The sequence below is a fragment of the Macaca fascicularis genome, chromosome 7 (genome assembly GCF_037993035.2).
Source record: "Macaca fascicularis isolate 582-1 chromosome 7, T2T-MFA8v1.1".
Lineage (NCBI taxonomy): Eukaryota > Metazoa > Chordata > Mammalia > Primates > Cercopithecidae > Macaca > Macaca fascicularis.
The window spans coordinates 124,630,234-124,647,827 of NC_088381.1; the positions used below are offsets into that span (position 1 = coordinate 124,630,234).

General features: G+C 42.5%; 1 protein-coding gene across 1 annotated transcript; it reads right to left on the reverse strand.

Annotated features, from left to right (window-relative positions):
* Nucleotides 1–502: 502 nt before the first annotated feature.
* On the reverse strand, nucleotides 503–1,057 carry LOC102124093 (large ribosomal subunit protein eL21-like). The gene has a single exon (XM_045395126.2). It carries the CDS (start codon nucleotides 1,014–1,016, stop codon nucleotides 534–536), a length of 483 nt encoding a protein of 160 aa, XP_045251061.1. The 5' UTR covers nucleotides 1,017–1,057; the 3' UTR covers nucleotides 503–533.
* Between the last annotated feature and the right edge of the window lie 16,537 nt (nucleotides 1,058–17,594).

Here is a 17,594-nt window from a genome sequence, read left to right on the forward strand (position 1 = left end):
TGCCATCACATGATGACTTTAGGCACAGATGCCTTTGTACTATTCAGTGCAGTGTCACTGATAATCACAACGTGTCTCTTCCTCCTGGGGACAGCTACAGAATTTCTCCGAATTGCCAAGACTTGTACATCACCTTTAAGATTCCTCCGAGTACGCTCTCTGCATCCTCTTCTGAGAATCTCTGCGTTCACCCTTCAAAGAAAGAGTCTCTTACCTGTTGCATGGCTCTAATGCTGCCAAGTTTCTCTTCCTCCTTGTCCCCTTTATTATACTCCTTCACTACATAACTCTTGCCACTTTTTGTCATTTCAGTGTATGTGACATTTTCCCCCCATCTGACTTCTATCTCATCAACCTAAGCACTCCAACCTCTCGGAAAAGGTAGTTGAGGTTCTTCGCCCTAGAACATGGATTTTTATTTTTATTTTTTCAGCCCAGAGGTCCTTTATTTATTTACGCCCTAGAACATGGATTTTTTATTTTTATTTTTTCAGCCCAGAGGTCCTTTATTTATTTATTTATTTTAACACCTATTATGCCATGAATTCATAGGGAATAGGTTCCAGCAGCTCAGGCTCCTTCCCACTGGTTCTCACAAAGTGTGCTTCTCTGGGTGGAGCAGGCTGGCGCTTCAGTTGAACCCAGGTACCTTTCTCTTTGGCTTCTTTCTTTTTCTGATCATTTTCCTTCACGCGTTTCAGGAAGCTATCTCGGCTCTTAGAGTGCTTAATATGCTCAATACGTACATTAATTCTCTTGGCAAGGATCTTGCCCTTAACTTGTTTGTTTACAACAATGCCAACAGCATGCTGGGTAACATTGTAGACTCTTCCAGTTTTGCCATGGTAACACTTGTGGGGCATTCCTTTCTGAACAGTACCCATTCCCTTGATGTCTACGATATCACCTTTCTTATAGATTCGCATGTACATGGCCAAAGGAACAACTCCATGTTTTCTAAAAGGACTAGAGAACATATATCGGGTGCCTCTCCTCTTTCCCTTTGTGTTCGTCATTTTGGCGAATTATTGGAAGATGGCGGTTCCGGCCGAAAGGCGAACATGGATTTTTAATGTAAAGTTCACAGGGGCAGCCCCAACACATACACATCCAAAGTGTTTGTGCATAGAATTCTGGGGGTCCATGAAATTGGATGGAAAAAAATTCTATAATTTCATTAATTTCTTATGGAAAATTGAGCATTTTCTTCCATTATGAATATAGGTAACAAACTATTGTACTTTTTTTTTTTTTTTTTGAGTCGGAGTCTCACTCTTGTCGCCCAGGCTGGAGTGCAGTAGTGCAATCTCGGCTCACCTCCCAGGTTCAAGCAATTCTCTGCCTCAGCCTCCTGAGTAGCTGGGATTACAGGTGCCTGCCACCACGCCCGGCTAATTTTTGTACTTTTAGTAGAGACAGGGTTACACCATTTTGGCCAGGCTGGTCTTGAATTCCTGACCTCAGGTGATACACCCACCTCGGCCTCCCAAAATGCTGGGATTACAGGCGTGAGCCACCGCACCTGGCCTTTTTTTTTTTTTTTTTTTTTTTAGATGGCGTCCCACTCAGTCATCCAGGCTGAAGTGCACTGGCACGATCTCAGCTCACTGCAACATTTGCCTACCAGGTTCAAGCAATTGTCGTGCCTCAGCCTCCCAAGTAACTGGGATTATGGGCACGCGCCCCCATACTCGGCTAATTTTTTGTATTTTTAGTAGAGACGGGGTTTTGTCATGCTGCCCAGGCTGGTCTTGAACTCCTGACCTCAGTTGATCCACCTGCCTCAGCCTCCCAAAGTGCTAGGATTACAGGGGTGAGCCACCACACCCAGCCAGCTGTTGTAAAAATTAAATGAAGTTTTATATCTATGTAATTAGCACAGTGTCTGTTAAATAGTAAGCATTCAATAGATAAATAATAGCTATTATTAATGATAATTATAGTTCATTATTAAAGTTGATAATACTACCAGTTTCGTGCAAAAGTAATTGTGGCTTTTGTCATTGCTTTAATGGCAAAAACCGCAATTACTTTTGCACCAACCTAATATTAAATAACAACTATGATTCTATGTGACTTCCTCCTCAACTCTGTCAAAAATTTTTTATGTTTTTTCTAAGAGACAGGATCTCGCTCTGTCGCCCAGACCGGAGAGCAGTGGCTCTATCATAAGCTCACTGCAGTCTCAAACTCCTGGGCTTAAGTGATCCTCCCACCTCAGACTCCTAAGTAGCTGGGACTGCAGGTGTGCATCACCACACCAGCTAATTTTGTTGTTGTTATTGTAGAGACAAGGTCTCACTATATTGCCCAGGCTGGTTGGAAACTCCTGACCTCAAGAGATCCTCCCAGTTTGGCCTCCCAAAGTGCTAAGGATTATAGTTATGAGCCCCCGCACCTGGCTTAAGAAATGTTTTCTAATAGACTTTTTTCTTTAGAGCAGTCTTCAATTCACAGCAAAATTGAGCAGATAGAGATTTACCTCGAGACTTTTTGTCTAAAAACATTCATCGTTAAAAGTATTCTGTAAAACAGTGACAATGAGAAATTCAGTTCAATTCAATTCAACGAATACGTATTAAAGAATTATTGTGTGCTGGGCTATATACTGTATGCGAGATGGTGATGATGATGATGATTACTATTATTATTATTATTATTTTGAGACAGGGTCCCACTGTTGCCCAGGCTAGAGTACAGTGATACAATCATGGCTCACAGCAGTCTCAACCTCACAGGCTCTGGCGATCTTCCCACCTTGGCCTCTGAAGTAGCTAGGATCACAGGCACGCCACCATGCCTGGGTAGTTTTTTTATTTTTGAGGAGCCAGGGGTCTCCTTAAGTTGCCCAGGCTGGTCTTGAACTTCTGGGCTCAAGCAATCCTCCCACCTTGACCTCCCAAAGTGTTGGGATTACAGGCATGAGCTACCATGCCTGGCCAGTGCTGAGATTATAAAATGGATAAGACCTGGCTTTCTGCCCTGTGTAGCTCATGGTCTAGCTGGAAAGATAACCATGTAAACAAACAGTTATGATAACTTGTATTAAGTACTAAACATTAGTATTTGCAAAGTGCTGTGACAACTTGGTAGACAGAAGGATTCTTTGGCCGAGGAATGAATCCTTGGAGCTGGAAGGCCTCACAGAGATGATATTTGAGCTGTCTGGAGGGATGAGTTTAGTAGGCAGAATGAGTACAGAGAATTGCCAGGGAATGCCAAGAACAACAGTGTTTCTAGAATGTAGGGTGTGGGAATAAACAGAGATGAACCTGAAAAGGTATTTAACCCCTGGGCCAGGCCGTGTCATAAAACTTGCTACTCTGTGTGGTTCCAGGACCAGCAGCATCTGTATCACCTGGGAGATTGTTAAAAATGCAAATTCTTGGCCCGGTGAGGTGGCTCATGCCTGTAATCCCAGCACTTTAGGAGGCCAAGGTGGGCGGATCATTTGAGGTCAGGGGTTCAAGACCAGCCTGGCCAACATGGTGAAACCCACATCTCTATTAAAAGTATGAAAATTAGCCGGGTGTGGTGGCACATGTCTGTAATCCCAGCCACTCAGAAGGCTGAGACATGAAAATCACTTGAATCAAGGAGGCGGAGGTTGTAGTGAGCTGAGATCATGTCACTGTACTCCAGCCTGGGTGATAGAGCAAGACTCCATCTCAAAAAATATCACAAATTATTGGGCTCCACTCCCGTATCTACTGGATCAGAATCTGTATTAGTGAAATCCCCAGGTGATTTATATACATATTGAGGTTTGAAAAGCACTGCTCTAAAACCTTAAATGCCAGGCTAAGATGTTAAGCCTTTATTCTGTGGTCCATGTGTGTTATCGATCTGGTTTCTAGAAAGTAAGTCTAATAGCAGCACCAACCAACAGATTAGAAGGTGGAAAGCAGAAAGCAGGGGGCTAGATAATAGAGGCTTTCCACAATACTCTCTGATAAAGTTTTTACTGGCCATCTTCCTCAGGTGAAACTGGCAACCAGTCCTGGTTTTATGGCTGAGCTCTACTCATCTGAAGAGATGGGAATGGATCGTTAATGGGGGCTTAGAGCATCATCATATCAGCCATTAACTGGAGGGGAGGCAGTTTTTCCTTGATACTGCCCTGTGCCTAGAATGTTTAAACTAGACATTATTTTGTATCTATCGGTGCTATTTTAGAAAAAAAAAAAAGAGCAACAAGAAGAAGAAATTCTGCAACACACCTTCTTCCCTATTAACATAAGAACTAGTCTGTTAGGCTAGGCACAGTGGTCATGTCTGTAATCCCAGCACTTTGGGAGGCCGAGGCAGGAGGATTACTTAAACCCAGGAGTTTGAGACCAGCCTGGGCAACATGGTGAAACCCTGTCTCTACAAAAAAATTAAAAATTAGTCAGGTGTGTTGGCGCATGCCCGTGGTCCCAGCTACTCAAGAGGCTGAGGCAGGAGGATCATTTGAGCCCAGGAGTTTGAGTCTTCAGTGAGTTATGTTCACAACACCATACTCCAGCCTGGGCGATACAGAGAGACCTTGTCTAAAAAAAAAGAAAAAAGAAAAAGAAAAATTAATTTTTTAGATGTTTGATGTAAATTTAAATGGCCTAATGAATTAGTAGCACTTAAAAGTAGTATTAATAATAGTGACAATTCAAAATATATTAACTTTTATTTCTTAGCAAGATACCTGTTCTTCTAAAATGAAAGAGTATTTATTATCTGCAAGAAAATCTCCCTTCTTGACCAACATTGCATCCTAATGTATACCTGTGATTCTTTCTTTATTGTTGGAGTAGCCAGCTGAGTGATGTCTTAGAAGTATCCATAACCCCACATTTTATAGCAGAAACATATCAGAAGGGGCCCCATAGCAGTTCAGCCAATGGACACACCTATCCCCTCTTCCTACCTGACTATGGACAAGTGGGAAAATTAGAGCTTAGTTACTAAACCAAGTTCTAAATATACCATCACCACCATTCTCTGTCCCTCTTGTTTGGTGTCTCTCTCTCTCTCTCTCTCTCTCTCTCTCACACACACATACACACACACACACACACATATCTTTCTTCAGAAATTTCTCCATTGGTGTCATCTGTGAACAAGGCTAGCCCCATAGCAGATGCAGAAGAAATGAGGACATGCACACTAAATTAGGAAAAGAGACAAAAATATAATTTCACTTTATTATTAAAGAAAATACAAATGTGTATAAAAAACTACCTTGTAACTTGATTTGAACATTAAGTCCATTGTTACCTAACAATGTATTGGAAGTATGTAGGGAGCACAGCCTGTTGACAGGGTTCAGGAATGTCACTACAGATTGTGCCACTTGAGAAAGATTTGGGAACAGTCTGGGCACTCCCTCTCTGAAAGAGCTGTGGAAGCTACACAAAGCTTTCGAATGCTAGTAGCATGCCAGGTTTTCTAAGAGATGCATTTTCACTTTTTTGTTTTCCTAGTAGGATTATTACTAGTAGGATCTACTAGGATTACTACTACATCATAGAAAAACAAAAACAAAATCAAACCCTGTACTATTTTTCTCGAAATCAGCTAGTTTCTAAGTTTAACTACCAAGTCAGAACTTTGGCATTTACCTGGTATATCAGTTACTACTTTTAATACCATGTTTTCTCCGACTTTGATTTTTTTTTTTTTTTTTTGAGATGGAATCTTGCTTTGTTGCCCAGGCTAGAGTGCAGCGGCATGATCTCGGCTCACTACAACCTCTGCCTCCCAGGTTCAAGCGGTTCTCCTGCCTCTGTCTCCCAAGTAGCTGGGATTACAGGCATACACCACCATGCCTGGCTAATTTTTGTACTTTTAGTAGAGACAGAGTTTTACCATGTTGGCCAGGCTGGTCTCGAACTCCTGATCTCAGTCTCCCAAAGTGTTGGGATTCCGTGTTCAGTTTCTAGTTTGAAATTTTAGTAAAACTCACTGCACAGATTAGTTTAAACATATTCAATATTTTACTAAGTTAGCTCACTTCCAGTGAATCAAGGGTATAACAATGACTACTGAAGTTTAAATTGGGACATAAGAATAGTACTTTTTCCAATTAACTTTCTAAATAGAATAAAGGCACTAGCCACTCTGCTCCTGTGCTCCTGTCCTTATCTCCCTTGTCTTGGTGACCAGGGGAAATGCTGACCATCCTCTGGTCATGACAAAGACAGAGTGGGAGAAAGGTTGTGGGCTACGGATGGACTGCCAAGTCCATGCCAGTTGTAAAAAGGGAAATTATTAAGCCACAGCAGTCTTTTTGAGAACCCATTCATGCCAGGCACCACAAGAAGGAAACCTGCATTGGCAGGTTTTGTTATTTTTTAACTTGACCCTGACAATACCTGCTGGGTTACCTGCACTTTTTGCCAAATAAGTGTCAAATGAGGGAGGAAGTTTGCACACCTGGTGAATTAAACCTTACAATACCATTTGGAGAGGGGAAAGAGAGAGCAAGGCAACTACAGAAAAGAACAGAGACAAGAAATAGAAACTAGGAGGGAGGAGGAAGAGTAAAGAGACAAACAATTTGAAGGAATTCCTTTATGACATTTTCCAAGATCACATTACATCACAGGGACAGTAATAAGTATTATAGTAGCCCCAGAGTGGGACAATTCGCTACTCTGGGTTTGAGTTTTTGTACCTGGAACTCAAAAGCAAACTGCATCAGCCACTGTGCCTATCTTAGATTCTGATGACCTGTTTGGCTGGGCTGCTACTCTATGGAGTTTTCAAACGCATATAATTAAACATTAAGTGGTCTCTTAATGGACTCTCTTTTCCAAAAGGGCCTTTGTTTAATTTACAATCAGCATGTCTGTAGAAGACACTAAGTAATTGCTTTTGCCCATTCCAATGACATTTTGGTCATTCCTTTAAGAGCCCTCCTTTTTTTTTTTTTTTTTTTTTTTTAATATCAGGAGTCCGTTGGAGGCAATTGGAGAGGGTGAAGGAGTGGGTAGTTTCAAAGACATTCAGCCAAAGCCAAGCTTGTTAGCAGCGACTGTCACACAACAGGGCCAGGACACATGACACCATATGGAGCTTCAGCAGCCAGAGACCCCGAGACCCACATGTGTTCTTAGTGCAGAGCACCTTGTGTGCACCAACCTCCTTCCACACATCCGGGACACCCGGAAAGAAAGAGAGACCTGGGTAAGGAGTAGCACACACTGTGCTTCCTTCTATCCATTGGAATGCTGAATTCTATTCAAATATGTCTTGGAAAATATGTGTTTTTATTCATTAGAGTGCTGACCAACATGAAGCTTCTGGTATTATTTCCATTTCCATACACCTTTAAAACCACTGCTGTTTCCTTCGGACTCAGAAGTTTCTGGCTCCTGTAATCACCACCCATCATTATATTCTCCCTTAACAACAAATGTGAGTTCCAGGGAAGCTGAAACCTTGTGTGTTCCAGACATTGAATGGTGTGTGGTACAGAGAAGACCCCCAAATATTTGCTGAGTGAATAGATACATCTTTATCATGGCCTAATTTTCCTAAATTCCAAAGAAAGTTTAAATGGAAACTTAATTTTGAGTATGTCTGACACCTGACAACCTTTTCTTGTAGCCATTCTAACATACATTTTAATGTCTCTAGGGCCAGAAAAACATGATTTTTTTAACTCATGAAATTGTGACTAATGCAGTCAATGTCTACTGTTTGCAGAAATTTACAGTAGACATGAGAAGCTGGCAAGTGCTTGGTTATTCTTTTCAATCTCCTGAGGAGGTCAAAGCCGAAGTATCTTCAAGGCAAATGCTGACTCTTAAGTAACTACATTTCCCATGTAACAAATGCAAATCCACATGAACCTACAGAAATCCCTTTGGCAATAACATCATTAGTGACACAGCTGTCAAGAGAATTTTAAAAATAAGTGTTTAAGAAGCATACTGTTAGATAAAATGTAGATAGAAACTCACACCTAACAGGTCATTTAATAGTAAGCCCAAACCTCTGTTAATGCTGGACAGTTCCCCATGGCTTACTTCCAAAAGTTCTCTTCCTTCCCTAGTTTTGAATGTTCTAAACTGAAGTTTCTGACACTTGGCCTTAAGGGACTCTTCTATAGCTTGTGAAAGGTCATCATTGAGAGATTTCTTATTTTCATCTCTTTACTACAAATTAGCCCCTTGGACGACCCTGGACAATTCTTCTGCCTGCCTGGTGGGTGATGCCTTTTTAGACACTTGTAGGTGGTTATCAGGTCCTTGCTCTATTGCAAACATCACAAAAAAGGTCTTGCCTCCTGCCTGTGCCCTGGAACACATTTTGATTTTGCAATCTTAAACAAATTGATTCTTTGCACAGACCTGTGTGCTGAAGAACTGCTGAAGCTGGTGACTAAAGAAAGCTTTGCTTTTTGCAAATGTGGTCCATTTTGCCTATTCAGAATTTCTTGAGATATTAGCCCCTCTAGCCACTTACTTATTTTCTCTGTAATTCCTTAGAGAGCTGAAATGCCGTCTTCAGTAAATTTATTTGAACAAATTCATTACCCTGTTCTCTTCTTCTTCTGCCATCATCCATGCTAGTTGATTTACATAAAGTCTTTGTTATTCCCAATTATTTTCTTACTTCCTTTTTAAACCAAGAGCCCATTTACAAGTCTTCATTACTTTATTACTAAACTGCTTTACACCACTTTTCTTACTAAATGCCAATATTTAGGGAGGAAAGTATGAAACGTGTTGGCAGCTGTTTGAGCCACGTTTAAAAGGAAATGAAGACCAGAGTTTTTATAGATGAGGAAGGTAATAAACATGGCCCACAGACTGAATTAACCTACATTATATGGTAATAAACATGCTAGTATCATTCTCAATTATAATAAGAACAGGTTCTTATTCAGAGTGCTTGAACTAGAGCTACTTGCAGTGATGGAGAAGTATTTTAAATCTTAGATGGAGAGGACTAAAGTGTGATCTAAAGACAGTGGGGTGGTTTGTTTGCTACAACTTGACTCCCTTGTAGAATTTGTTCTTACTTCCTTTTTTCCTAATATATTTGCAGATTTCTAAATTCTTATGGTTTCTTTGGTTGTTCAACAAAAGATACAGAATATATGTGACAAAGACAAATACAATACGCAATGAATTTAGCCATGCAGTTATGCTAAATATGTAGCTTGATATATGGTATGTAATATTATATCATCTCTCTTCTTGAATTCTTCCTACCATATCAGTGTTCCTGTCCTTTTAGCAAAATGAATAGACTCAGCATTAGTTCATCAAGGCTTCTGCTCTGACTCAGTGTAGCTGGCTAGAAACTGACTACAGTGAGAATGACAATAACAATGATAACTCTAGCAGGTAACATGAATTGAGCACTTACAACCTGCCAGACACTTAATCCTCACAACAATCTGGAAACTAGAAAGTGTTATTTTTCCTATGTTGTAGACAAAGACCCTCAGGCCCAGAGGGCTTAAATAATCTTCATGTGGACACATCTATCATGTTGTAGAGAATGATGGATTTAAAACCAGACAATCCACCTATAGAGGCTGAATGCTTAAACACTATCCTTAACTACTCCCCTGGTAAAACTAGAGGCCAATATTTTAAATAATTTTTTTAAAGTACCAATTTACATCTTTTTTTTTTTTTTTTTTTAAGACAGGGTCTTGCTGTATCACCTAGGCTAGAGTACAGTGGCACAATCTGGGCTCTCTGCAGCTTTGACTGCCTGGGCTTAAGCAATCTTCCCACCTCAGTAGCTGGGACCACAGGCATGTACCACCATGCCCAGCTAATTTTTAAAATTATTTATGGAGACAAGGTCTTGTTATGTTGCCCAGACCAGTCTTGAACTCCTGGGCTTAAGCGATCCTCCTACCCTGGCTTCTAAAAGTGCCAGGATTACAGATGTAAACTACTGGGCCCAGCCCTAATTTACATGTTTTAAAGCACCTGGAAATCTTATCTTCTTATTAGATACTGTTGTATGAGGATTTCTATAATGTTGGGAACCTAGAGATACAGACCAAAACAACATTCAATTTGTATATGAGGTTGGGATAAAATAAACCAAGGCTCGGGAAAAGCTCAAGATATTCAGAAAAGATAAGCAGGATGAGCCCAGATTGTACTTCTACAAGGGAAGGTGCAGACTTCTATTGGCACCATATCTACTAAGTTATCAATGAAACACACAGGTGTAAAAGTTCTAGACCTAAAATGAAAACCAGCCTCTGGAAAGTGGTAAATTTGCCAATTTGGACATATCTTGGAAAGGCTAAGTAAATCACCTTGTCCAGTGCCCTGCTTATTAGTTAAGATACATGCAAATCATTTCAGTATGGGGGATCAATCATATCACCATCATCATCATCATCATCATATCACCATCATCACGATCATCATCATCATCATCATCATGAACATGTGGCAGCACTAGGCCAAAAGAACAGAGGCCTAGTCTCCTCTCCTTCCAGGCTCTGGGCTCTAGCCAGACCACCTCTCATTGAGCAGATACTAAGGAAAGATAGTTCTGAAATTGTAATCCCTTCCAAATACTCTAACCATGATAGTTTACCTCTTATCTAACCAGGCAAATGCTGTGACTCTCTTTATGCTGTTTGAAGCTTATATCAGCAAGACACTGGAGCCAAAGCCAGTCTTAAGCAGTGACAATACTTCAATGTTTATTCCATGCCCTATTTCCTCACAATCACTTAGACAATCATACAGTGTTACAAAATGCACCACGTTATCAGTCAATCAGTGACTTTTTATCATAAGGAGTGTTCTTTTACCAATTGTAAACAGTGCACCCATACTGTGGCTATTCTGTTTTCCCATTAGTAATTATAGCTTGTGTTTATTGAGTGTATTATTTTTGGGAGAAGATACCAAACAATGGGGTAGGGTTTGCAAATACCAGTTAATTAAAAAGGTAGGGCAGCAAACAAAGAATCTAGGAATGAAGTTATTGAACAACATGGTGGGATGTCTTTGTGACATCATTTGCTGAAGGTGAAAATTCTATATATGATAACTTGGTCTTTCATCCTATCCAAAAGAATGTTTTGCTGAAAATACCTATTTTTTTTTTAACTTTTAACATCAATAACCAACTTCCAACACATGAACCTTAAAAAATGTATTGTTAAAATCGCTGCAATATTTTGACACCTCTTCAAATTTTTTATCTGTCAATCCTCTCTACAGCAATCTAGCAAAATCAAACCGAATCATTTAAACTATGATATTGGGGTAGCAAGGGCAGAATAATTCCACCAGGCAGTAAAAACACATTTCTATAACTTCAGGCTAGAGATGAATACCCTGGGATATGAGGCTAAAACTGTTCACTCTACATATTTGAAAAGTGCAAATAGTATCAGTTCCCCAGCAGGCCACTTAGCCTGCTTCCCCAGAAGGCACCAAAACACAGGACAGTTTTTGTTCACTAGTACTCCCCTTTCCTTAATTCTCCACTGTTCTACCCACTTTACCCTGCCCCTTCTTGCCCTGAACTGATGCTAAATGAGCATATGGTGATCTGTACTGACCCTGCCTTTTGCAAAAATAAAGCTGTTTTCAAAACAATAAAACCAATTCTAGATAGGACTTTACATTTTATTTTTTGAGGTGTATTTTCCATGTACTGTTTGGCAAAAACATCTACTTCCACAAGCTTTTTCTAGTCATAGTCACAGTGATCTTGTTCACAGTTTATTGGGTAGGGAACACACACAGTTACCTTTCCAACCTTTCTAATTTGTATTGGATTCTAAGCTCCCACATCTTGGCCCTCGGGCATTTTCCTTGATAAAGCCCTCCTACCTTAGAGTCCAACGAAGACCAAAGACTTTGGATATGAAATTTTTAAAGTAACCACTGGAGAAGAGGCTTCAATTGTATTGGCCCAACTGGCAATTTGTGGAAGGCCATATGAATTGCTTAGAGATAACACTCTTGCCTTTCACCTTGCGGTCACCAGTTTGAATCAAGCAGAGATTAACAGTGTCCAAGGGTTGTTATCATCTGGTGATGGCTTGGGAGCTGATATGAAATAAATTGCTAGTATCTTGTGTCTACTTGCTGGAGGTCACCCAGTTCAGACTATTTTGGGGACCAGATCCAAATCTTAGCTAAAATGGTTAATCTAAATGGAAGCCTCTGTACAAGGATCAAATGCTAAATAAACGCATAGATTATGCTACCTCTTGCACTAACGGAAGATATCCTCCCAGACAAGGGTGGAAGCCAGGGAGTGATAGGTGGGGGAAATGGGCAATATCTGTGTATTCTGAACAGCAGGCTTCTGAATATTTAATTTAAATTCTACCCTGGCTCTCTTACAGGTGATTTTACCATTTGAGCTTGATTTCCTCACCTGGATGGTACAGCCATGCCCTCCTTCTGACTCAGAGCTCTCACCTCTTTTACCTATTGTTTCATCCAGCTTTTTTTTTTTTTTTTGAAATGGAGTCTTGTTCTGTCACCCAGGCTGGAGAGCAGTGGTGTGATCTTGGCTCACTGCAACCTTCACTTCCTGAGTTCAAGAGATTCTCCTGCCTCAGCCTCCTGAGTAGCTGGGATTACAGGCATGTACCACCACACCCAGCTAATTTTTGTATTTTTAGTAGAGATGGGATTTCCCCATGTTGACCAGGCTGGTCTCAAACTCCTGGACTCAAACGCTGCCTGCCTTGACCTCCCAAAGTGCTGGGATTACAGGCATGAGCCACCATGCTGGGCCTTCATCCACTTTTGAGAGTCATCAAGCTTTAAAGAAAATGAAAACTTTTTAAAAGAAACATTTGGGCACTTAGGCATAGTTGGTAAATTTATGTATGTACAGAGAAAGAGAGAGAGAGAGAGAACAAATCAAATAAATTTTCTTTTTTCATTTTTGAGACAGAGTCTCGCTCACGGCAACCTCTGCCTCCTGGGTTCAAGCAATTATCCTGCCTCAGCCTCCTGAGTAGCTGGGACTACAGGTGCGTGCCACCACGCCCAGCTAATCTTTCATATTTTTAGTAGAGACAGGGTTTCACTACATTGGCCAGGAGGGTCTCAATCTCCTGACCTCATGATCCGCCCACCTCAGTCACCCAAAGTGCTGGGATTACAGGTGTGAGCCACCATGCCCAGCCAATAAATTTTCTTAAGCTTTTAATTAGGGCCAGGTAATTGCTTTTGTTGTTATTTTGGCTGAAAAGGGTTTTTAGTCTGAATCATTAAAATACTTGTTTAAATTTTCTACATGGCATTTCACGTGTAGATTCTGTTCAAAATAATTGTTGTTTAGTTCTTTTATTAGTTTTAAATTTGTCATACATAAACAGCCTCTTTAAAAATAATTCAAATTAAGTCTCACTGGGTAAAATTTAGAAATAAAAGTCTCTTTGGGGATTAATTTATTTAAATGAAATCAAAGTCTCAAAAAGTACAGGGTAGATTTACCAGGCCCTACGCCTGGCTCTTTTCCAGTTGTTACCAAGAACTGCAACGTTTCTATCTCCAAGTTCACCCAACATAAGTATCAAAAAGACAATGGCTTTTAATTCTGGGTTGTTACCAGTCTCTTTGTGAATTTGATGAAAACTGTGGATCTTCTGCCTGGGAAGACTACACTGCAGAAATACAGAAAACAATTTTTTTTTTCCATACAATTGAAATAATTCACCCATCCTATAGAACCTATTCATGGACAACTATCTTCAAAGGATGCCTGAACTACAGATTAGGAATCTCTGAAAAAATATCAACTCAAGGATCTTGTGTTAAAAATGTGTACATAATCCACATTCTTATCAATACATATGAAGGAAAAAAGGAGACAAAACAATGTGCCCACCCAAAATGGGCAGGAATCAAGGGTAGTGGTTTAATCAGCTAAAATCATTGGTGAAGATGAAGATGGTGAAAGCATGGTTCTCCCGTTTTCCATTTCTCTCCACCTCAAAATCAGAGGGCCGGAGTGAATCGACTGTTTTAAGACTAAATGAAAGCTATGTTTTTGGTTAAAGGTAATTAACAAACAGACTGAGAGCTTGTTAGCTTTCTAAAGCTTCAAGTGGTCAATTTAGACTAGAATTAAAAATAGAACCAATTTAATCAGCAAGAAGAGCAGTTGAAAGATGCATTTCAATTAGACTTGCATCAATTTAAATGTAAAAATATTAACATGATTCCTCTTTCCAAAATTGCCCAGTTTCATCTTAGACTTCAATTTAAATACCTATTTGTTACATATATTTTATATCTACATGTATTTCTTTTTTATTTTTGCCCACATATCTGCCTCCCCAAAAAAAAAAAAAAAAAAAAAATCTCTAGCATTAAGCAATAGCAATAAGGTTGGTTGGAAATCTCAAACCAAATGTAACTCAAAGGTCACGAAACTAACTCGGATTAGTGGCCATGAAGGACTTGCGGGGGTGGGGTGGGGTGTGAAGTGAGCTTTGTGTGCAACTGTAGTGTTCAAAAGCTCTAACTCAAAATTCATTTTAGGCCAATTCGTTAAACCAGCCGTCTAAACGGGCCCTGGCACTGGGTATCCGACCGCTCCACGCGCCAGCTGGTGAGGCCTGGAGTTGGAACCGGAAGCCGTCTCCAGCCGGCCTCCTAGGCCCTGGGTGCCCGGGTGGGCACACTTCCGCGAGGGCCCGGGGACAGCGCCGGCCAAATCTTGCGGGCAACGGCACACTCGGTTCCGGGAGGCAGGTACTAGGCTGGGAGCCTTGAGGCCAAGCCCGTCTCAGTTCCCGCGTCAAGAGGAAGCCTGCGCTTCGGAGCCCTCCCTGCCTGGGGCCGCGATCCAGGAGCGCGGCGCGAAGAGCGCCCACGTTGTCTCCCAGTGTCGTAACACTCACTTACCACACTCTGACCCCCGCAAAGACCACAAAGGAGTGGGAAAAGGGCTGCCTTCGTACTCCCCAAGCCACCCCTGCCTCCGAGCGCGGCGGCGCGGTGTCCGGAGGCTCGAGTCCTCGCATCCGCCGGGCCAGCGCTAACCACCCGCCGCCGCTCTGGAGGGGACCCGGCGGCCCCGCCACGTGCGGCCGCGAGCAGGGCTCTCGGCGCCGCGGGTTTCAGGCCCACTTCCGGGGGCCCGGGGCCGTCGGAGGCGCAGGTTGGGGGGTCGTGAGCCGTATGTCCCCCGCAGCTGGCCAGAAAGCTGCCTCTGAGCTTCCTGAGTAACTCACTGCCTCCCCCGGTAGTCTCTCTGGACTCTCCAAATGACTTTTCCTGGGGGCACCAGGCACAGGGAGGGCAGGCCCCCGGGATGACGCAGGTGTGTACTTTACAGCCAGGGAAGGCCTAGCTTTCAGGGACATTGGCTTAGACGTGGGGGTGGAGAATGGGAGCACTGTCTCTGCCAAATTTTCCGAAGAAACCCCGGACTAGCTCTGTCCCTGGTGCCCCGGCCACTGCCAGCGGGTCCTTAGCGCTGTCCATTGCGCGCACCGGAGCCCGAAGTCTTCCCCACCGCGGGCAGGAGAGGCCCGCGAGCTCTCCCGGACGTGTCCGGTCCTAAAGCGGGGAGCTGAGCAGCCACTTCAGGGATTGCACTCCGAGGGGCCCCCAGGCAGGGAGGCGCGCTGACCCAGCGAAGGAGGCCCCAGCCTTAGGACAATCCGGGCGTCCCGGGCGAAGGTCTCAATCTGCCGGAGCCACTGCCATTCAGGCATCGCTCCATTAAGGCCAGGGAGAAGAGGGGCATTAGCCAGCGACCCGCCCTCCTTACATCCGGAGGTCACCCCGCACCTACAGGCAAGTTTTTCTGTCTCCTTTGAGGAACACTATGCGGTTGTTACATCGATTAAATGAAGAACACGGAAGTCTCTCGCTCTGCCGGGCAAAAACCTCTTAAGAGTATCGCAGCTAAAAAGTGGGTTGGCTGTAAGCTGATAATCAGGTAGATGTGGTCAGACACCCACTCCAGAACCTCTGCTACTCAGAGACCCATGTTATCACACGCGACGTCCATTAGGCCCCAGTAATCCGCTATCAACGCATTTTAGAGCCATTTGAATGTTAAGGAGATTTTTATTAATGGTCCATGATCCTAAAATGTGACTATTGGTTCTAGGAACAGATTTTAACAACTCAAGGCTGTGATGAGTGATTTTCTGGTTTCCATTCAGCCTAAGGCCTCGGGAGATTTCATTTGGGAGATTGGGGGCAAGACCTAAGGGAGAGAGCCCTCACTCCACTAAGGACCTGTCTCTAAAGGGTACTTTCCAGCTTTTACCTGGGGAACCTGAGATAGAGGGGGAGCAGGCCGGTGGCTCCTAAAGGCAGCATTTGCAGGTCCTTTAATGGGGAGTCCAGGGGGACAAAAAAAGCAATAGACAATTGTATAGCTACCAGAAACTGGCATCTTATTTTTAAAGAAGCCCTCAGCTGGAAATGTCACCTAGTGATGTCAAGTAGACTAAGAAATTATTAATCAAAAGGCCCCCTTTGCACACCTGCAGTAGGCAAACTAAGGCAGGAGCAGTAGGGGTATCAGGTAGCAGAGGATTCTGATTCTTGAATACCTTTTTTCCTTGTGGTGCTGAAACAGAAGTCAATCCAAACTTTGCCCACTTACCATTATATTTTCAGTGGGATTCTTTTTTGTTTTCTTTGTTGTTGCTGTTGTTTTTTCTTTCAAAATACCGTGTTTCCACTAAGAATTAAAAGAAAAGGGGTGGGGAGATTAAGGAATAAAAGTGAGTCATAGACCTCATGCTGTTTGACTTTCCCTCTAGGAGAAAAACAAAATTTGAAGCGACCCTCCCCCTAGTGATAGCCTGGCTTCCCTGGCACCTGCAGTTATCTTTGACCAAATGGGTTGGACTTGGTAGGGATCCTTTATTTGAATTTGCTTACTGTTTGTTTGCAGTTGACAGCAGGTTGGTTTTTAAACATAAAACACACTGCTTGCAAGAGAGGAAGTCTGGCTGTTTCTCTTTAGCATTGGGGGGCCTCCCTTGGTTGTGAGGACTGCTGCATAGTAGAAGGCCTTTCAAACGCACGTCTGCTCCCTTCTTTACAGCCACTTCAGTATACAGAAACTTCCTCTAGTTTCCCATTTGGTTCCGTTTCCTTCCAACTGCTGCCATCACAAAAACTACCCTTTCCAAATAGTGCCTAGATTTTGTTTCCATCGGGTAAAAAACAAAAAACCACCCCCCCAACACATTATTATTGAAGGTCTCATGTTGCTATTAACAGGCAGTTTGAAAGATGCTCCAAGCAATCCTACACAACGTGTCTCAATACACCGGAGCACTACGGTTTCACATGTAATGTTAATTCTGTCCGAGACAAATCCTATAATCTGTGCAGTTTCAGAGCCTAATACCAAAAAACATGGGGATGGGTTTTGTTTGGGGTTTTGCTCTCCCCATTCCAGGGGAAAGTCCCAGGGGCTCCCGGTCTTTTCTGTCACACCAACCCAAGGGCGGAAATGGGGCGACTGGGGAATCAGGTTTTATCAGAGCACCCTGCGCTGACAAGCTCGGGCGGTTTAGAAGAGAAAATCAGAGGTGCTCAGGGCACCTGGTCACAAATCTGGGCATGCAGATGCCTGATAGGGGATTGGACCCTTTCGTGGCACGAAAAGGA

What these genes read in the sequence shown, in the direction of transcription:
- LOC102124093 (XM_045395126.2), bottom strand. Translation starts at nt 1,016, where the DNA reads ATGACGAACACAAAGGGAAAGAGGAGAGGCACCCGATATATGTTCTCT.